An 18,569-nucleotide genomic window follows, 5' to 3' on the forward strand; every position below is an offset into this window, starting at 1 on the left:
CAACCTAAACCTCTCCCACTGCAACTTGAGACCATTACTCCTTGTTCTGTCATCTGCTACCACTAATAACAGCCTAGATCCATCCTCTTTGGAGCCCCCTTTCAGGTAGTTGAAAGCAGTTATCAAATTCTTCTCATTCTCATTCTTCTCTTCTGCAGACTAAACAATCCTAGTTCCCTCGACCTCTCCTCATAAATCATGTGTTCCAGTCCCCTAATCATTTTTGTTGCCCTTTTCTGAAGCTTTTCTAATGCCAGTATGTCTTTTTTGAGATGAGGGGACCACATCTGAACACAGTATTCATGGATTTCTATAAGGGGAATAAGATCTTCTCCTTCTTATTCTCTATCCCTTTTTTAATGGTTCCTAACATCCCGTTAGCATTTTTGACTGCCGCTGCACACTGGGTGGACATCTTCAGAGAACTATCCACGATGACTCCAAGATCTTTCTCCTGATTCGTCATAGCTAAATTAGCCCCAGTCATATTGTATGTATAGTTGGAGTTATTTTTTCCAGTGTGCATTACTTTACATTTATCCACATTAAATTTCATTTGCCATTTTGTTGCCCAATCACTTAGTTTTGTGAGATCTTTTCGAAGTTCTTCACAGTCTGCTTTGGTCTTAACTATCTTGAGCAATTTAGTATCATCTGCAAACTTTGCCACCTCACTGTTTACCCCATCTCCAGATCATTTATGAATAAGTTGAATAGGATTGGTCCTAGGACTAACCCTTGGGGAACTACCACTAGTTACCCCTTTCCATTCTGAAAATTTACCATTTATTTCTATCCTTTGTTCCCTGTCTTTTAACCAGTTCTCAGTCCATGAAAGGATCTTTCCTCTTACCTATGACAACTTGATTTACGTAAGAGCCTTTGGTGAGGGACCTTGTCAAAGGCTTTCTGGAAATCTAAGTACACTATGTCCACTGGATCCCCCTTGTCCACATGTTTGTTTGACCCCCTCAAAGAACTCTAATAGATTAGTAAGACATGATCTCCCTTTATAGAAACCATGTTGACTTTTGCGCAACAATTTATGTTCTTCTATGTGTCTGACCATTTTATTCCTGTATTTATATCCTGTATTGTTTTTCATATGTATTACAATGTCTTACCTGCACTATTCACTCCCTCTGGGACACCTGGCATTGGCCACTTTCAGAAGACAGGATACTGTGCTAGATGGACCTTAGGTCTGACCCAGTATGGCCATTCTTATGTCTTAGGAAGTCACACTGCCCTCTCTCTCTCTCCCTCCCAGGTAGAGATGAGCTATTGCAGGAGTAGAACTGGTATCTTCTGCCTGCAGCAGAGAGGGGGCAGGATTCCAGAGGACTAGGCAGGGGGCATATACTCTGTGATTCATGGGGATCCATGCACCCCTTTGAGCAGGAATTTAGGGAGCCAGCAAGCTGGTGGATCTGTGATCTGCTAGCTATTCTTCACTACAGCGATGGGCAAAAGAGCCACAAGGGCTACTTCAGTGCTTTCTGCTATATCACTATAGCTTGAAAGAAAGGACTATTCCCTCCCTGCATCTACAAATCTTCTTAATGCTTATCTGGGTTACTTGGACCAGGATTTGGGCCTTATTGTTTAGAGAAAAGCAGAGTTTGAACTTGAAACCATCCTAAAACTTTCCCTGGCAATGTGCAGTGGAGCACAACTGTGGAGCCTGGGTTGGACACCTCCTAAGTTCTAAATAATGGATCCACTGTGTGGGAATCTTGTCAAGTTCATTTTGCGATGCTCCAGTATGTTTATTATCTAAGATCATGTTCCTGAATAGGAACTACAAGAATAAATTGCTTCAGTTGGCTAAGTGCAATTAACTCTGTCAGGTTAATGTACAGATTTGCCTTTTCAAGTTGCAGAAGGTGCTTTGGGAATTTGTTACAATAATTATATTCAGAAATGAATGTTTGCAGGAGGCACAACTTGAGAATACTTGTGCCACTGAAAATGAAGGGACATATCTGCCGCTGGAGTAAATTGGTGTCGCTCCATTGATGTCTGCAAAGGAATGCTGATTTCCACCAGCTAAAGATCTGTCCCTAGATATGGTGCAAATATTTCCTAACATCTAAAATGGTATTATATACTAGAAAGCAGAACTTGGCACTATTGTGTTGTAAGTAAAAACTATACTGATTCAACCTAATCTTGCAGGGACAGCCACCTGATCTCCTGATTCTACCGTAGCTAGTGCTGGTAGAAAAAATTTCTGTCAAAACTCTTTTTGATAGAAAATTGTTTGTTTGGTTTTTTGACAAAACAACATTTTCATGAAAGCTATCTGTTTTCCACAAATTTTAATTTTTCATCAAAAAACCGAATACCTGAAATGAGAGAGGTTGTGATTAAGCCAATATCTGAAATCTGGGCAGACTACATCTCCCATGATACACCACATCCAGGGACTCATAGGACACATTCCCTTCCCTTACCATGAGGAGAGAAAGTGGTGCATCATGGGAAATGTAATCTAGCCAGAGAATTTACACTGAGGAAGCTGAGGTACTGGTCCATTGCTCTCATTGATTATCTCATCCAGGACCAAAATTCGTTTGCTGTTATTCCCGATAGCATTTTACTTACCTGTCTCTTCACACTGAAAATCTTTTCCACAGCGTTGGCTTGCTGCACATGTTTCTGTTGCTCGGCATGCTGCCTCATCCCAAAAATGACCAGTGCATTTACTCCCCTTAAACTTGGCAGGCTGCAGCAAAGTTCTGTATCTGTACTAAATCACATTGAATAATAAAATAAAATAAAAAAGCAAAGAAACTGGCCAATTAACAAGAACTTTATACCCAGAAATTATAAGATTTCGATTAAATATTTAGTGGTAAAAACAAATCTCCTTTACAAATTAACCTGTTAGAACGTGTTTTAATTATTTAGGAATAAATAAATATTACTGCAGCCAACTATGGAAATTAAAGGGCTTAGCAAGAATGAAAATAAGGTGAGAGACAATGGGCTGGATTTTTTTTTCCCCCTCCTTCCACTGTTGTAAATTTGGTGTACATCCATTGACTTCAGTGGAGTTACTCCTGATTTACACCAGTGTGAGTTGAATAACACCTATTATTTTGAACTAAGCGGCTCTTTAACAGTGGTGGAATAGATTACATATTAATTTCAACATCCTGCAGATACTGCAATCCTTTCGGATGGAGCAGAGAAACTTCCCAGTCCTCATTTTCTGTTAATTGCACACATTTTAACTAACTGTCCCTGTTCCATTAGGCCCAACACCTGGCAAAGTTAGTTAATTTTTCCAAATTCTGGACCTTGTGCCTTTGTTCTATGCCTTTGATGTGGTATTAAGCTTTTCCAGTTACATATGCTTTGGAGTGGAATGTGGTGAGAGCTATAGGAATATCAGATGCAGACAAACAAAAATCACAACTGAGATTAATGGTGGATGCTGCTGCCTATCAAACTGAACAAAAAGAAAAGGAAGAGCAACCCCATCTGGAGTATAGTTCTTCCTTTCTCTCTCATTCCATATGCTTGACCTCTTGCTTTCTGCCTATAATATAAGTGGAAAATAGAAGTTATGACCAATACTTAACAGTTATGAAGAAACACGTGAAATGATACAAAAATCAGAGTAAACAGAGCTGATGAACAAAGAATGCTTTCCAAAGTGTTTTTATATCTGAGTATTTGCATTGAGTCAACAGAAATTCAATTAAAACCCAGCTAAATAAAGAAGAAAACAATTAGCCAAATATTGCATGCCTGATTCTTCTCTCATTTGCACCAGTTTTGCACCTTTCTAACACTTTTGGCTTCAATTAAATTACTCCTAATTTACACCAGCATAAGTGAGAGGAGACTCAGGCCCCGTGTTTCTAATACAAGATAATGTTTATCATATTTGGATGAGTTTACTGGATGTTTCAGAAACTATGAATATGCATAATACATATAATTAATCTGTGTACGTGCTCATCAGACACATCTGAAGATAAGTGAATACATTATGGTTGAGACTTACTTTTTTCTCTTGGCAAGGAAAGCAACCAGTCCATTCTGACCACTGGCTTAGCTGACAGTTCACAGGAGCTGGAGTATTGACATCTCGGCTGGTTCTTCTGAAGAGAGTAAATGATACCGGCCTAAGTTTTGGCGTGGAGTTTTAAGAAGAGATAATAGCTGTGGAGCCAAGCAGCAGGAGGAAAATCATATCCATTTTCCATACAATCACAGATTTTAGAGGAAACTAGAAACTTTTGCTGGGGAGAGTTGGCTCCAAACCACAGGTGGTGTAAATCAGTGTAACTGCACTGAGCTCATTGGAGCTGCACCAGGCTGCGCCAGCTAAAAATCTGACCAATAGAATTTGCCAGTGGCAGAAGAAAAAGCAGGAACTGGATGTCTTGATCTCCTGTTTCCTGCTCTACCAATAGATTACCTCCTTTTCCAGTATGGTATATGTGATAATGGGTGTTGTAAAAACCAAACATAAAGCTCCTAATAAATAATGGTTTATACCCACGTTCTAGAATATGACCAGAAACAGAATGCTGGAGACAGAAGAGAAAGCTGATTTGAATTCACACTGAGAATCCAAGTAAAAATAACAAACAGCATTTTGACCTTGAAGCTTCTTTTGAGGACAATTTGTAAAGGAAAGCATATAATTAATATGAGAGGAAATGTAAAGGTGGAGGCCACGAATACAATAGACACAGAAGATCCAGTAGGAGAGGGTATTGCAAAAGGATGAGGTGCAACTACTACATTGAGGAAAAAGAAAGCAAAATACTCTGTAGTGAAGTGGAGGAATAGCAAAAATATAAAAGTTTCGAGTGAATTCCACTTTTCGCTTTTCCTCTCACATCTCACCCCCAAATTGTCAAGATAATGTAATTACAAGTGCATGAACATGGCATTACAATGTCAACACAGAGTTAAAAAAACATTAATGGAAATTTGGAAATGATTCTGAAATGCGTAGATGGAATGAAACCATGTCAATACAATTCTAAATGTGATTGGGCTAAATTGTACCCTTCCTTTTGCCTGTGAAATCCCTTTGCCATCAGTCTATTGCACTGGCTTTTTATCGGTATAACTGAGAGCAGAATAACCATTCAAATCTGTAAAGACCACGGGTCAAATTCTCTTCTGGTGTAAATAAGTGAAACTCCACTGAAGTCAACAGAGCTCTACACATTTGCACCAACCAGTAATTTGCCCCAGTGTTCTGATAACACAACCAAACAATATCCGTGTGAGTATATGGAATCCACCTTATAATTTTACAGTCTAATTTAATGATATGGTTGAAATGCACTGTACACTACAGCATATAGGGAAACTAAATCCCCCCAAAGGAAAGGACACAACAACTATTAAGGCTGAGGCATAGAGGGCCTTATTCAAAACTCACTCACTCACTCCCTACTCAAAGAAAACTCTCATTGTCCTCAAAGGGAGTTTTAGCCACGTAAGGAGTAAAAAAAAAAAAAAAAAAAAAAAAGTGCTGTATAAGGCTCAGAAATTCAGTGTACAGACATAATTCTCTCTAGGCCTGATCCAAAGCCCATTGAAAGACTCTTATTGACTTCAACGGGCTTTGGATCAGATCCTCAAAGAAGCTCATACATAGCACCAGGGAAATATTTGTCTTATCACCCAGTGCAGTACTTATGAGCTTTTGCCCATCAAATCTTACAATTTGTATTTGGATAAAGCATTGTTTTGTGTTGTGGAGTACTGTACCAAAATAGCGGTGTCTGCCTTAGCTCAAAACATGTTTTGTGGGTTTATTTCTAACCCTCAGCATGATGATTATTTTTGGCGATTAACTAATGAGCAATCTGTTTTACTTAAGAGACTATGGTCCAAAAAGAAACACTGATAATTAGAGGAGGTATGGGGTACATTAGGGATTCATCAGAAGCTTGAGAAGAGAGAATACTAAATGAAACACACAAATGCTCAGCAAAGGAGCCTGTGGATACAGATCAGTGTGCTAGATGAAAACACACTGGATCTGCAGACAAACAGCAGAAACATGAAGACGGAGCACCCTAGAAAACATATATTCGTCCTGACGGAAGGGTTTGGTGGCTATACCCTTCAGCACTTCATAAAGTATTTAATTGGCTCACCTTCACCTAGCTTTTTAAATTTACCTTTTCATTATTCTGCCTTGTTTGATAAGTTCATCAAACATCAAAAATCTCTGCTTTGTTCACTTTCAAAAGGGATTACCAGAGTAAGCCTTCATAATTAAATGTATCTCTACCAAGCATTATTTCCTTTCTATGTCCTCCCTGCCTCCATGTTCCAATTATCACGGATATCTTTTTTGAGCCTTCAAAATCATATTTGCCTTTAAAACAAGTTTGCAATTAACAGCTGCAGAAAAATCCAATATTTTTTCCTATCTTCAAACTGTTTTCTTTAAAGAAATGTCACTTGTTTGTTCCTTTTTTAAGCCACAATGACATCGTAATGAGATACAATGGGGAAATAAATATAAAGACATTTAATTCATTATTTCAATGTTGAGCAAATCAAATAATGTTTAACATTCAAATCATAAATATGACATAACTGTAGTGTTGCAAACACTACAATTGAAAGCAAAATATTAATTATAAATAAAGCTTGATATATAGGAGATAGCAACCCAAAGTACACAAATATAGCACAGTAAATTTAAAATGAATGAATATTCTCCCTTAAAAGAATAAAGTATTATGCAAACAACAAGGAATGCCAATTACTAGACTATGATTTGGATGATTGCCAATATTCTTTTCTGGTAGCTGTTTACAGATAACAGTGCCCATATGCCTCCATTTGAGACTGAATTGATGGGCTAGCCAGATAGACAGTAATGTACAGCTGTATGTTAAATTATATAGAGATAGACTTACCTCTGGGAAGGCAATCCTGTTACCTCACTATGTGCTGTAACTGTATCCTGACATGATATTAGATAGGCTAACCAGAGAATCAGAGGAGAAACTTCATTCAGGCTCCACCACATTTCTTTTACATATGTAAATATTTCCTATAAAATAGTTGAAAACAAGTTTTTCCTTTGCCTTGGAGACCCTTTGGTTCCAGTGCTGATGGGTAGAATAGCAAAACCTCCCAATTCTGAGCATTGCAGAATACTGTAAATCATTGACAAAAGCACAAATCAAATCACGGGGCCCCAAGATGTATTCTGAAGGTCATTGCCTTCTTTTTAAACAAATGCCCAGATATTAGGCAAGGGAATATATTTAACCAAGTTTCTATTTACACATTAAAGTCAAATAAGACTTATCAGTGAAATGATCATTGGACCAACCTCAGGCACTCTGACTAATTTTGTGGGAGAGGGATTCCTATTTCATTTAATTTTGTAACTTGTATGTAATTTTTGGTGCTTCTGATAACTAAAATAATTAGCTGTGGGGAAGTTTGGCAGTATGGCAAATTGAATATTCTAGAATTCGGTGACAAGGAACAGAAAATGCCATGCACTGTAAGGAATACTAAAGGTAATGGCAATTCATTTTTCTCCATTGTCTGTTTCAATAAAATAGTTCCCAGAGTCCAAGGATGTGGGTGAGTTATTGCCTGACTCATAATGGCTGTCGGGTTTGCCTATGCAGTCACTGCGTCACCGGAATCTAAATCTTTGTTTTCTAAAGTGATCTGGGACGAAAAAGATGCACCTGAAATCTAAAGTTCTGTTCTATTCTATATGCTCTGTGAACCCAGCTATCAAATCCATCTGCAGCCCAAAGTTCTGACGACCTTTAATATAAATGGCTGCTTTGCACAGTCAAATGCCTTCTCCATGATAACAGATCAGAAACATACCATATATAATGAAAATTATTTGTGGAATGCCTCCTAGAAATAAGGCTGGGCTGGTTTGTGCAACAATTTCTAACTGCTGGGCTTGGTCAATTATTTATTTTTTATTAGAGGGCGAATTGATATGGAGAGATTTAAGCGGTAAAGCAATGCACATCCTGTTAGAGGTGGAATTAAAGAAATGCTTTCCAAGGTGTTACATATAATCTCACTTTCAGTTATGATTCCATTTACAACATTATGAATTGAACTTGTCTGTGTGTTGGATTGCTGTTTCTAATTCTTTGAACCTCTTTGCTTGAAATGCTGGCAATGCGTTAGATGCACAATTTATACGGTCTAACTTCAGGAAAGTATCCCCAGAGCTTCAGATTGGGACAAAACAATAAGCTGGATAAATGGGGATAAAAGAAGACTCTCAAATCGGGGTTAGGCTATGGGCTTGATCCTGTACCTGGTGAAGTCAATAGAAAAGCTCCCACTGGTTTCAATGGAAGCTCTGGATCAGGTACTATGTTAATATTTTTATTCCAAATCAGTTTCTCCTGATGTTGAGGTACTCTGTATTGCTGGCATATAATTAGAAGCCTCATAACTTTTCATTTAGAGCCCTTGTGTACCTAAAATCTGAGGCAGATTAGCTCAGTGTAAACAAATTTGATCACACGTGTTCCTTGCTATTCTCTGTTCCAGTTGAAGAGATTTAGATGGCTCTTGTGTGAATTGCATCTCTACTTTCTTAATGTTTTGCTCAAGCTGCATGGGGGAATCATTCTTTTTCCTCACTGATAACAATATAGTATTTTGTTTCACTTCAACAGGTCTCCAGCTCAGTCATAAATACTAGTGTCTTATCCACAACAGCTGGAATTAATTTCTGCATGCAGAAACCATCAGTCTTGTAAATATCACCTGAATGCCACATATGGTAAGACAGCTGTATTAAACAATAAGCCTACAAAAGCCTGGGCTTACGGTATGATGATATCACACTAACTAACATTAAATTTCTGTGTAGCAATTTAGAACTAGCACTTCTGTATTTGAGGGTTACATTTTTTACTGTATTCAAATCTCTTCCACTGTAAGGAATCAGATTCTCTGAGAGAACTACCCTTACTTTTTTCATAGACATTTTGGGGTACACTATTTTTAATACTATAAATCTTAATTCCTGAATATGATGCTAATTTAGGACTGATCTAAAGACCACTGAAGTCAACTTCTTTTCTAGTTCCTATACCACACTCATCACTGTAGTAACTGAGTACTTTCCAGTATTGCATTATGCAATGTGCCTAACATCTGTCGCATGTTTGTGCTCTCATTTTCTCCCCAAGAGGAGAAATGTATGCAGTGGAGTGTCTTCTGCTGGTCGGGTTGTGTTGTGTGTGGGTGGTTGTTTTTTTTATATACATATGCACATTGGTATGTATTAATGTTAGAGAAGGCAATGTCAAATAAATGTGCCTCGCACTTAGGGCTTGTCTACACTACTGTGTGGGGTCCATCTAAGATCCGCAACTTCAGCTATGTGAATAGCGTAGCTGAAGTCAATGTACGTAGCTGTCAACTTATTGCAGTGAAGACACCGCGGTAAGTAGATCTAACGCTCTCCTGTCGACTCCGCTTGCACTTCTCGTTCTGGTGGAGTACTAGAGTCGATGGGAGAGCGCTTAGTGGTTGATTTATCACGTCTATACTAGATGCGATAAATCGACCCCCGCTGGATCGATCGCTGCCTGCTGATCCAGTGGGTAGTGTAGACAAGCCCTTAGAGTGGAAGGTGATGAATTTGTGATGGACCTTAGTTCCTGGGGGAGTTCATTCCATAGTCTCAGACTGGACCCTGTGAAAGGTTTACCTTCTAAGCAGATGAGCGTTACCCTTATTGTTGAGAGTTTCACTGTGTCAGAGGAACAGAGTTGTCAACCATGGTCTTCATCCCAAAGCTTTAGGTGGCCTTTTAATATCCTGGGCCAAGGCTACGGAGAACCTTGAAGCTAAGGAGTAAGACTTTGAACTTAATTCAATATTCTCTGGAAAGCCAGTGTACAGGGTGGAGAACAGGTTTGATGGGCCTGCGTGCAATGAGTCATTTCTGAGCCTGACAAGTCCTGCTGAGCCTGAGCCTGCTGTGTCATTCCTAAACCTGATTGCTTGAGGGCTCCATGTCAATCAACCAGCACTCAGCCAGTCCACAGGCAAAGGTTTAACTAGGTGACCCCAAGGCCAGGGATATAGGCTCCCAAGGAGAGCAGCCATTCCAGTCTGCTCAACGTTGCTACCTCAGAGAGACTATCCCTTGTTGCTTCTGTTCCAGCCCCACCCTGTGCATGTTCCTGCTCCAACCATGTTCCAACCCCCTTCTTGATTCCTGCTCTGACCCCTGGCTCCAACCCCAGGCCCGACCGCTAGGCCTGACCGCCGATGCACCAATCACTAGGCCTGACCATCCATTTCTCAGTTTCTGACATTGTGGTAGCCTGTGTTGTTGAGGAGATACGCTGCAGCATTCTCTTTTAGCTGGAGTTTCCTAAGCGCCGAAGGCTTCATGCCCAGGTATATTACATTGCAATAGTCCACCCGAGAGGTGACAAAGACGTGAATAGCTGAGGGCAGGTCATTATCCGTCAGGATGCGATGCAGTCCCCTAGTCCACTGGAGGTGGTAGAAAGTGTTGTTCACAGATGCTGCTATATGAGAGCGTAGCCGCAGTGAGGAATCCAAGAGCACTAAAGCATAGACTATATTGACCAGTTGTGGTGTGTACCTTCAATGAAAGCAGACTGCACCGTGGCTGCTAACTCTTCAGAAGGCTTCCTCTTGCCCACCACATCACCGTTTACTTAGGTTCAGCTTCAGCCAACTCTTCTTTGTCCATGAACTGATCTTGTCCAGTGGCTGTGCATTTTGGTGGCAGTGGTGTGATTGTATGGATGAAGGAGAAGTCGAGCTGGAAATGGCCTCACTGTAATATACCACCCCGTCCTCTACATTTTGCTGGCACTTGATTCCAGTTGCCTGATCATTTTATCTAGTGCAGGGGTGGGCAAACTATGGTCTGTGGGCTGGATCCAGCCCCTCAGGACTTTGGATCTGGCACATGGGATTGCCCCCCATGGTGCTGTAGGCCCCGCACCACTCTCAGAAGTGGCCAGCACCACGTCCATGGGGCCCCAGGGGAGTGGGGGGCAGAGGGCTTCATGTTTGCCCTTGCCTCCAGGCACCGTCCCCTGCAGCTCCCATTTGCTGGGAACGGGGAACCGCGGCCAATGGGAGCTTTGGGGGAGGTACCTGGAGGCGTGGCAAGGGCAGCGGATGGAGCCCTGTGCCCCCCACTCTAGGGTCTGCGCATGGACGTGGTGCCGGCCGCTTCCCAGAGCAGTGCTGTGTGGGGCCAGGGAAGGCAGGCAGGGAGCCTGTCCTGGCCCCAGTGCATGCTGCTGCCACCCCGGAGCCGCTGTAGGTAAGCAGCACAGGGCTGGAGCCTGAACCCCTCCTGCACCCCACCCCACAACTCCCTGCCTGCACCTCACACCCCTTCTGCACCCTAACTCCCTGCCCTGAGGCCCCTGCACCCCAACCCCCTTCCTTGAGCTCCCTCATACACCCCTCCTCTGCCCAATCCCTTGCCCTGAACCTGTTCCCGCACCCCAACCCCCTGCCCCGGCCCTGCATACAATTTCCCCACCTAGATGTGGCCCTCGGCTCAAAAAGTTTGCCCACCCCTGATCTAATGGCTGCATGTAGATGTTGAAGAGGTCCAGAAAGAATTGATCTCTATGGGATTCAACAAGTGAGGAGTCTAATAGTGGGGGTACAGGTCTCCATTGACTTCAATGGGCTTTGGTTCATGTCCATAGTATGTGATCCATCCAAGCACATGTTTAACTTTAAAGACATGAATTGTCCTTTTGCATGCAATGGGACTTCCTGCATGTTTTAAGTTTAAAGATGCTTTGGGGCTTTGATGGATCAGGACCATATTATGACAACCAGTCCCTTAGTAATACCTACAACAGATACTTGGATAGATAAAAGACAAAGCTCAAGAAGTCTTTTTTTTTTTTTAATTGTGTTTTTTCATTGCCCTCCCTACAATGCCTGAATAGAGCTCCTCTTAAAATTTCTGAAATTAATCATGTGATAACTTTGATTGGACTGACCAATACTTTTCAGCTTGATACTTTTTAATTGAACATCTACATTGTCTACTTTTAGGATCAGTAAAGTTGCAAACATCTTAAAATAGCTAAACAGTTACCATGATTCTAAACCCTGACAGAGACAGATGAGCCTAGCACTCCCTCTAGTGGAAAACAAATGCAACAGAATACCTTTCTACGGAAATAACTAGAAGCTCGGTTTAGTAGGAATGATCCATCTCTGAAAGTGACTTCAGCACAAGGCTCTGCACCACTTTAGCTGGGTAGCATTACGTGAGGGTTAAGTGATGCGCAGTCTTTGAGCTTCCCTCTGCAGAGAGTGATATACAGCAAGTCCTCCAGGGAGTGTAGAGATACTATACTTCATGGAGGACTTGCTGGATGCTCTTTATGCAGACTTTGGTTTCTGACATGCTTTGTGCTGGGACAGAAACGAAGAAGCCCAGCACAGGATAGTTGCAGGCTGCAGCTACGCAAAGCATCAGCAAGTTTGTTAAATCATTTCTGTACATCGTTCTCTTAATGAAAAGGGCTATCTTGCCACCAGTCTGTTCATCCTAAAGACACTGCACTGAGAATCAGTTTCAGCCTGTTGGAATCTGATGCTGCTCAATACATATAGTTACATGAGAGTTATATTTTAAAGCCAGTCCTGTCAACACAGGTTCCAAATTTCTTCAAAGTTCTGGAGTGTTTCAGTGTGAGGTTTCAGAGTAGCAGCCGTGTTAGTCTGTATTCGCAAAAAGAAAAGGAGTACTAGTGGCACCTTAGAGACTAACCAATTTATTTGAGCATAAGCTTTCTTGAGCTACAGCTCACTTCATCGGATGAATTCAGTGTGAGGTGTTTAATTTGGGTCCATCACTGGTCCAGACCTGTAATCTTGGTAACCACCGACAACTTTGGGGGAATTCATAGATTCTGTCTGACTGGCCTATCAGCAGTTTTTTGTGCAGCCATCATCATGGCATTGAGGCACCACTGTATCCAAACAAACCTATGTGATGATCTTGAATCACACATGGTCACTTTAGCCAAAATTTCCACATGTTGGTGCCTAAAGTTAGACAATTTAATCCATATTTAGGCACCTAAAAACATGGCCTGGTTTTCAACATGCTGAGCCCCCAGTGAAGTCATTCAGAACTATGGGTGCTCAGCATCTCTGGAAAAACAAGTTGCTTTTAGGTGTCTCATTAGGAATTGACATGTGTCAGGAGGTACACTAACCATTTCCCTCCTTGGCCTGGTTAGCTGGGCCTAGGTCACCTAGGCAGAGCCAAGGATTAAACCTCTTCTTTTTTGTGTCAGGCCTGCTGATGTTTGGAACGAAAATATGGAGCTGTTAAATGTCTGGGGAACAGATGGAGTAGGAGCTTCTTAACCTACTGGGCCTAAGTACCACGGATAACAGGAGATAGAAAATAAGGAGTGGCTTATCTAGTCTTTTCTCTCTCAAACTCAGGAAGAGATTTTGCTTTCCTGACTGGTCCCCAGAAAAGGGCTTTCATTCTGATTTCGTTTGTACGTAGACAGGGAGAGTTCCTTATTGGAAACTTTTGTTTATACCCTGAGAAACTACCATGTTCCTGTTTTGGGAGCATGCTGGAGAGACATCCAAGCCAGTGCAAACTTGCCTAACTGTATGCACCTGAGTTTGGGCCTTAACATTTTGCACTCATCCAAAATTTGCATATGGTAGTGCACCCTGTTGCAAGGTAGCTAGATGGAGCATTTCGCTAAGGTATAGCTTCCAAGCAATAGTAAGTTTAGACCAGCAGGCTCCATAGCACTGCAAGTGCCATCTCTTCTTCAGGAAGTCCTTCTTCTAGGCCAGCAATGCCTCAGGTTTGTCTGTGGATAGCATAAGGCAAGCTACTCGATGGAAATACGTTTGCAGGCATCAGTTAGAGAGAGGTCAAACTGAAAACCAACCCTGTGGTTTTACTCTTCTAAGCTCCACCCGCAAAATAAGCTTCGCCCACTTGCGCAATGTCAAAATGAGACACTTGAGATACTCAAATTCTGGTCAGGCATGCTCTGCACTGGGCTTCTTGTGCTTGTCTTCTCCACAGTGGGGTTCAAATACACCTCTTGCTGAGCTCCTCTTGCTTCCCATATGTGGGTGTCAGATACCACTAGAATGCCTCAGCTATGCCCTTCTCTTTTCTTAGGGCAATGTGTGCATTTACACAGTACACATGCGGCTCTGTCAGCTTGTGAAACCTATTCAGTTGCAGCTGTCAGTCTCCGCTCACTTTCCTTTCCACAAACCTGCAACGACCTTAGGAAACATTCTCTGGAAATATCTATTTTCCCCTTCCTTTGGGGGTCTGTGACTGCACACGCAACATGCAATTACTTCTGTGGCTATGATGAGTGACTATGAATTTTCAGTCTATTCCCACCCTCTAATACTATGACAGTAACCTAATGTTTCCAGCAATGATGTCCCAGGCATCACTTGACTAAAGCAGTCACTTTAAAAGGGCCTTAAAGGGGGTTGACGTGCCCCCATTGAATACCCCATCTTAGGCCATGTCCCAGCACCTTAGAGCTGGTGTAAAAACTCTACCCTGGCTTCCATTTCCTGGGAGTACCCCACGTGCACTGCACTCCAGCTACGTGGTATTGATATAATGACCTATACAGGGCCATTATACGATGGTGCCATTTAGAGCAACCTGAGGGTTGCTCTACATTGTGTTGGGGGGCCAAGAAGACCCTCAGCCTGGGCCAGAATTCAGGAGACGTAAATGTATTTTAAGGCCACCTTTGCCGCCACCTCTTTTTTTCTGTCCAAAGGATAATTTGGCCTTTTCTTTAGAAGGCCATCTTAAGCAGCCTGCCTTTCTTATGTCCATGAGATGAAGTGATCGGTCATAACCCCCCAGTTTCTCGAACAGTAGCTTCCCCAAAAGGACTCAGTCATTACCTGAAAACTCCAAATGAGGCTGTGAAAGAAGTCAACACTGTGAGAAGTGTCATTCTTGAAGTTTTTTTCCTTATGATCCTTTCCAAGAAAAAAGTAAACACCTGTGTGTGCAAAAGAAATGTGTGCGTGTGTGTAACCAGGACCTTGTTGAAGAAGCCACAAGTTGATACGTGGAGGATTTTCCAAAAGGCCTAGAGCAGCTCTTAGTAAAAGTCTTTGTGAGAAGAAAAAACTTCTAAATATCTCATTGATATTGTGAATGGAAAACAACACTTTCCTTTCTCAGCTTTTAAAGTGCCTTTTTATCCCCATCAGTCTTCCTAGTCCCAGGTAGGGAGCAGGAGGGATATCAGATCTTTTAGTCTCTCTTGCTCTCCCCACCCAAAACAAAAGTCATAACATGATCCTCCTTATACTGTACCCCCACCTAACAATGATCAGTTAATGATTTAATACAGGCTGAACCCAGCCAGCCCGAACAAACATGAGTGCACAGAGCCTGATTGTCTTCTCACTCATTCTGATGTGACTGTGTATGTGTATATTCAGGACCTGGCCCTGAATACTTTCCCTTGAGTCTACATGCCACATTAATAGAAGTGTTAGGTGGAACAACCCAAGGGGCAATCAATCATCTCCATTAAGAGCCTGCCCAATTAAGAGAAGAGGCCGTGCAAACAAAAAAGCCTGAAAGTATTTTAAGACTTACAAATACAGTTGTACCAGTGAAATTCTCTTGCAATTCATCTGTATTTCTGATTCTTTTAATCTTTCTTTGGAAACGTCTATATTTAAAAAAATCCAGAGTTTGAATGTCACAAGTGGCTTGATTATTCATTTGCACCATTAAGCAGCATTTATGCTACTGTTTCCTGACTAACTCTTTGGTACTGACACACAACTCTAGACGTGCACCAGGAGTACTCCGAGCTCAACAGGTTGCAACCCACCTCTTTTGTTTTTGCACCCTTTTCATAACACCCACTCCTTTCATCAGCCACCTCCTTTGTTCCACATTAGCCCTTCCTACTCTTATCTTGGGGCCATTTCCATAATCCTCTCCTGCTGAGGGTGCCAGCTCGCTGCTCCTACTGGTTCCACATTCCGTAAAAGGTGGTTTTCTGGTCCTGCCTCTCTCTTGGTGGACCTGAAGCCTTTCACCTGCCTGTGATCTGCCATTCTGCTTCTCCGCCTTTAGACTCCAGGTGCACCTGACTCTCCCAGTGGCCTTTGCACTGCCAATGCACTTGAAGGTTTCTAAGAGAACATTGGAGTGGAAAGCATCTCCAGTCCTCCCCTGTCCTGGCCCCATCCATCCTTTCCAGATCTAGGGAACCCCATCCATGCAGAAGAGATTTGCAGGCATGGAGCAAACATACCTTCACACATGCACAGTGAGGTGTGTTTCACAGTATTTATACCTCATTTTGCTCTCTGCTCCCTGGTCTCCAGTGTTTTGATCCCTAAGGCAGTAAAATTCTAGATAATTTTCTTTCATTTTCAGCACAAATATGCAGTATATTTGTAATATTCTCTCCTATTCTTTATTCGCTCTTAGCTGTGTGATCTGAGCAGAGTACTGGTTTGAAGGATATGCTGCTGCTGAGAAGAAATACTTGGTTTCACATGAACACAAATCTGAGTTTGCCTTCATTGGATTGATCAAACTGTAGCTGCAAATAAAGCTTGTAATTAAAGCAATGAGGTGATACATCTCTCTGGCTTATCAATGACTCTACTCTGCCTTTTAGAAGACTTTAGTACTAAGGCATATAATGGATGTTATGCTCAACCTACCTTAAGGGCAAGATGCAGCTAATAAGCATCTTGCTTCTGGCTCAAACTAACATGTACAATAGCACGCTGGCTTTTTGTTTTCACTGAGACCAGTGTACAATGTTCCACCCTAAAAGCTTCACACAAGCTTCTGAAGAGCCTAGCAAATGCAGCATGATTTAACGGTGTGGACATATGTCACACAGCCTAAGCAACTTCAGAACATCCAGCCACCTGTATGGCCAGCCCCTAAATGCCACAGGATCTGCTGCAGTAGCCCAGCCAGCCCATTCTCCGGCACACTGGTGCCATTAAAGTTAGACCGTCCTGAATGAATGCAGTCAGGGCTTTCCTTCTACCTGATGCACAGGTTTCAGGAAGGCTGGAATGGGGTTTAGTGAAGAACAGAGAGAAATGGATCTCTACTTGGATTTGAAAAAATAAATGGAAGGGCAGGGTACTGCACTCTCAAAGCGCATTATTGTTGAGTTGTACCCCAAAAGCAGTATCTGTCTATAGTACATACAAAGAGTGCCATCTACTGGCACATAGGGATAAGATCTGCATTTTGTTTATAAATATGAACGTCCCATAAAGTTGCTGTCACACTGCAAGATCACTTTTAGCTGAGTAGATGTTAACCGCTACTGTACAGCCCTGGTCAGTTCTCTTCTATGATATGCATTCTGTGGGCTTAAGGAGAACATTGACTTCTCTCACTGAGAAAGATAACAGTCGCCAATCAGTTAAAAGGAAAAGGAGAATTCATGAGTGCTGGGGCAGTTAATTCTCCAATTGCTGGATTAACAAGTCTTGTTCCTGGGAAAGCTGCTCTGAAGAAAATTGGCTCTGTGTTGAAACAAAAGACAGAACCCTCTAGGCCATTCTCTAGGGAAGATATATCCCACGATAACAGAAGACAGGCGTGTCCCTAGGACTCTGATAAATAGCTCACTAAGAAGCAGAGATACCTCACTATGAAATACATTTAGACTTGTTAAGAGGGGATGTTTGTTTGTACTAAGCTCTGCTACCTGGTGAGAAGGAAGAAGCTCTTTCCTGCTGGGGAAATGTCTGCTGTCATCTCTCTGATGGCTCTTATTTATGCTCGAGGAGGAGTAGTCATGCTGTCTGATTTATAATGGATAGGACTGGTGGACTGATGAAATACAATATCTGTACCCTTCATTTTTCCTGCTGGTAAAGAGGAAAGGATTGGTGTCAAAGAAAAGGCCTGACAGAGCACCATGGAATGGAAATAAGATGTCCAAGGATAAGAGCACAGGATAGATTCAGGGCATCTGGCTTCTAGTCCCAATTCAGTGATAACTTGTCTTGCTGTGCATTCCATTACTCCTCAGGAAAATGGATATAATTGATAAGTACTTAACACCTGTATAACACTTTTTACAAGCAGTAATTAGTTAATGGATCCTCCCAGGTCTGTGTGGCATAGGTGGTATTTTACAACCAAATCTTTCCATGTCTTGGACTGTGTACCTTGAAGCTGGGAATTCACATACTGATTAAACCATCTCACTTTGGGATTGGACTGACACACGTCTTTCTTTATGCAAAAATAAAGGGTACCAAAGGGGATTGTGGTAAGAAGTTAGCAATACAAAAGGCATGATGCATGCAGGTGAAGTACTAAAGCAGAGATGCTAATGCCATGGGGAGTTCTGCATGAGTCAGACAATTTGTCCCTACAAATGTAGAACCTCCTAGATCGGGGCAGGCAACCTTTTTGACCCGAGGACCACATTGGGGTAAAAACTGTATGGCGGGCCAGGTAGGGAAGGCTGTGCCTCCCCAAACAGCCTGGCCCCGCCCTCTCC

The 18,569-nt window shown here is 42.0% G+C and overlaps 1 protein-coding gene across 2 annotated transcripts in view; it reads right to left on the reverse strand.

Annotated features, from left to right (window-relative positions):
- C8A (complement C8 alpha chain) overlaps positions 1-7,125 on the reverse strand; it is a 42,981-nt gene extending 35,856 nt beyond the window's left edge. For both annotated transcript variants that reach the window (XM_073357581.1, XM_073357579.1), the window contains exons 1-3: positions 6,915-7,125; positions 4,019-4,115; positions 2,608-2,752 (exon numbers count right to left, since the gene is read on the reverse strand). In XM_073357581.1, coding sequence (XP_073213682.1) covers positions 2,608-2,752; positions 4,019-4,115; positions 6,915-7,027 — 355 coding nt within the window. In that variant the 5' untranslated portion in view covers positions 7,028-7,125. The remainder of the gene's footprint in view (positions 1-2,607; positions 2,753-4,018; positions 4,116-6,914) is intronic.
- Positions 7,126-18,569: the final 11,444 nt, after the last annotated feature.

Source organism: Lepidochelys kempii, chromosome 8, assembly GCF_965140265.1.
Source record: "Lepidochelys kempii isolate rLepKem1 chromosome 8, rLepKem1.hap2, whole genome shotgun sequence".
NCBI lineage: Eukaryota > Metazoa > Chordata > Testudines > Cheloniidae > Lepidochelys > Lepidochelys kempii.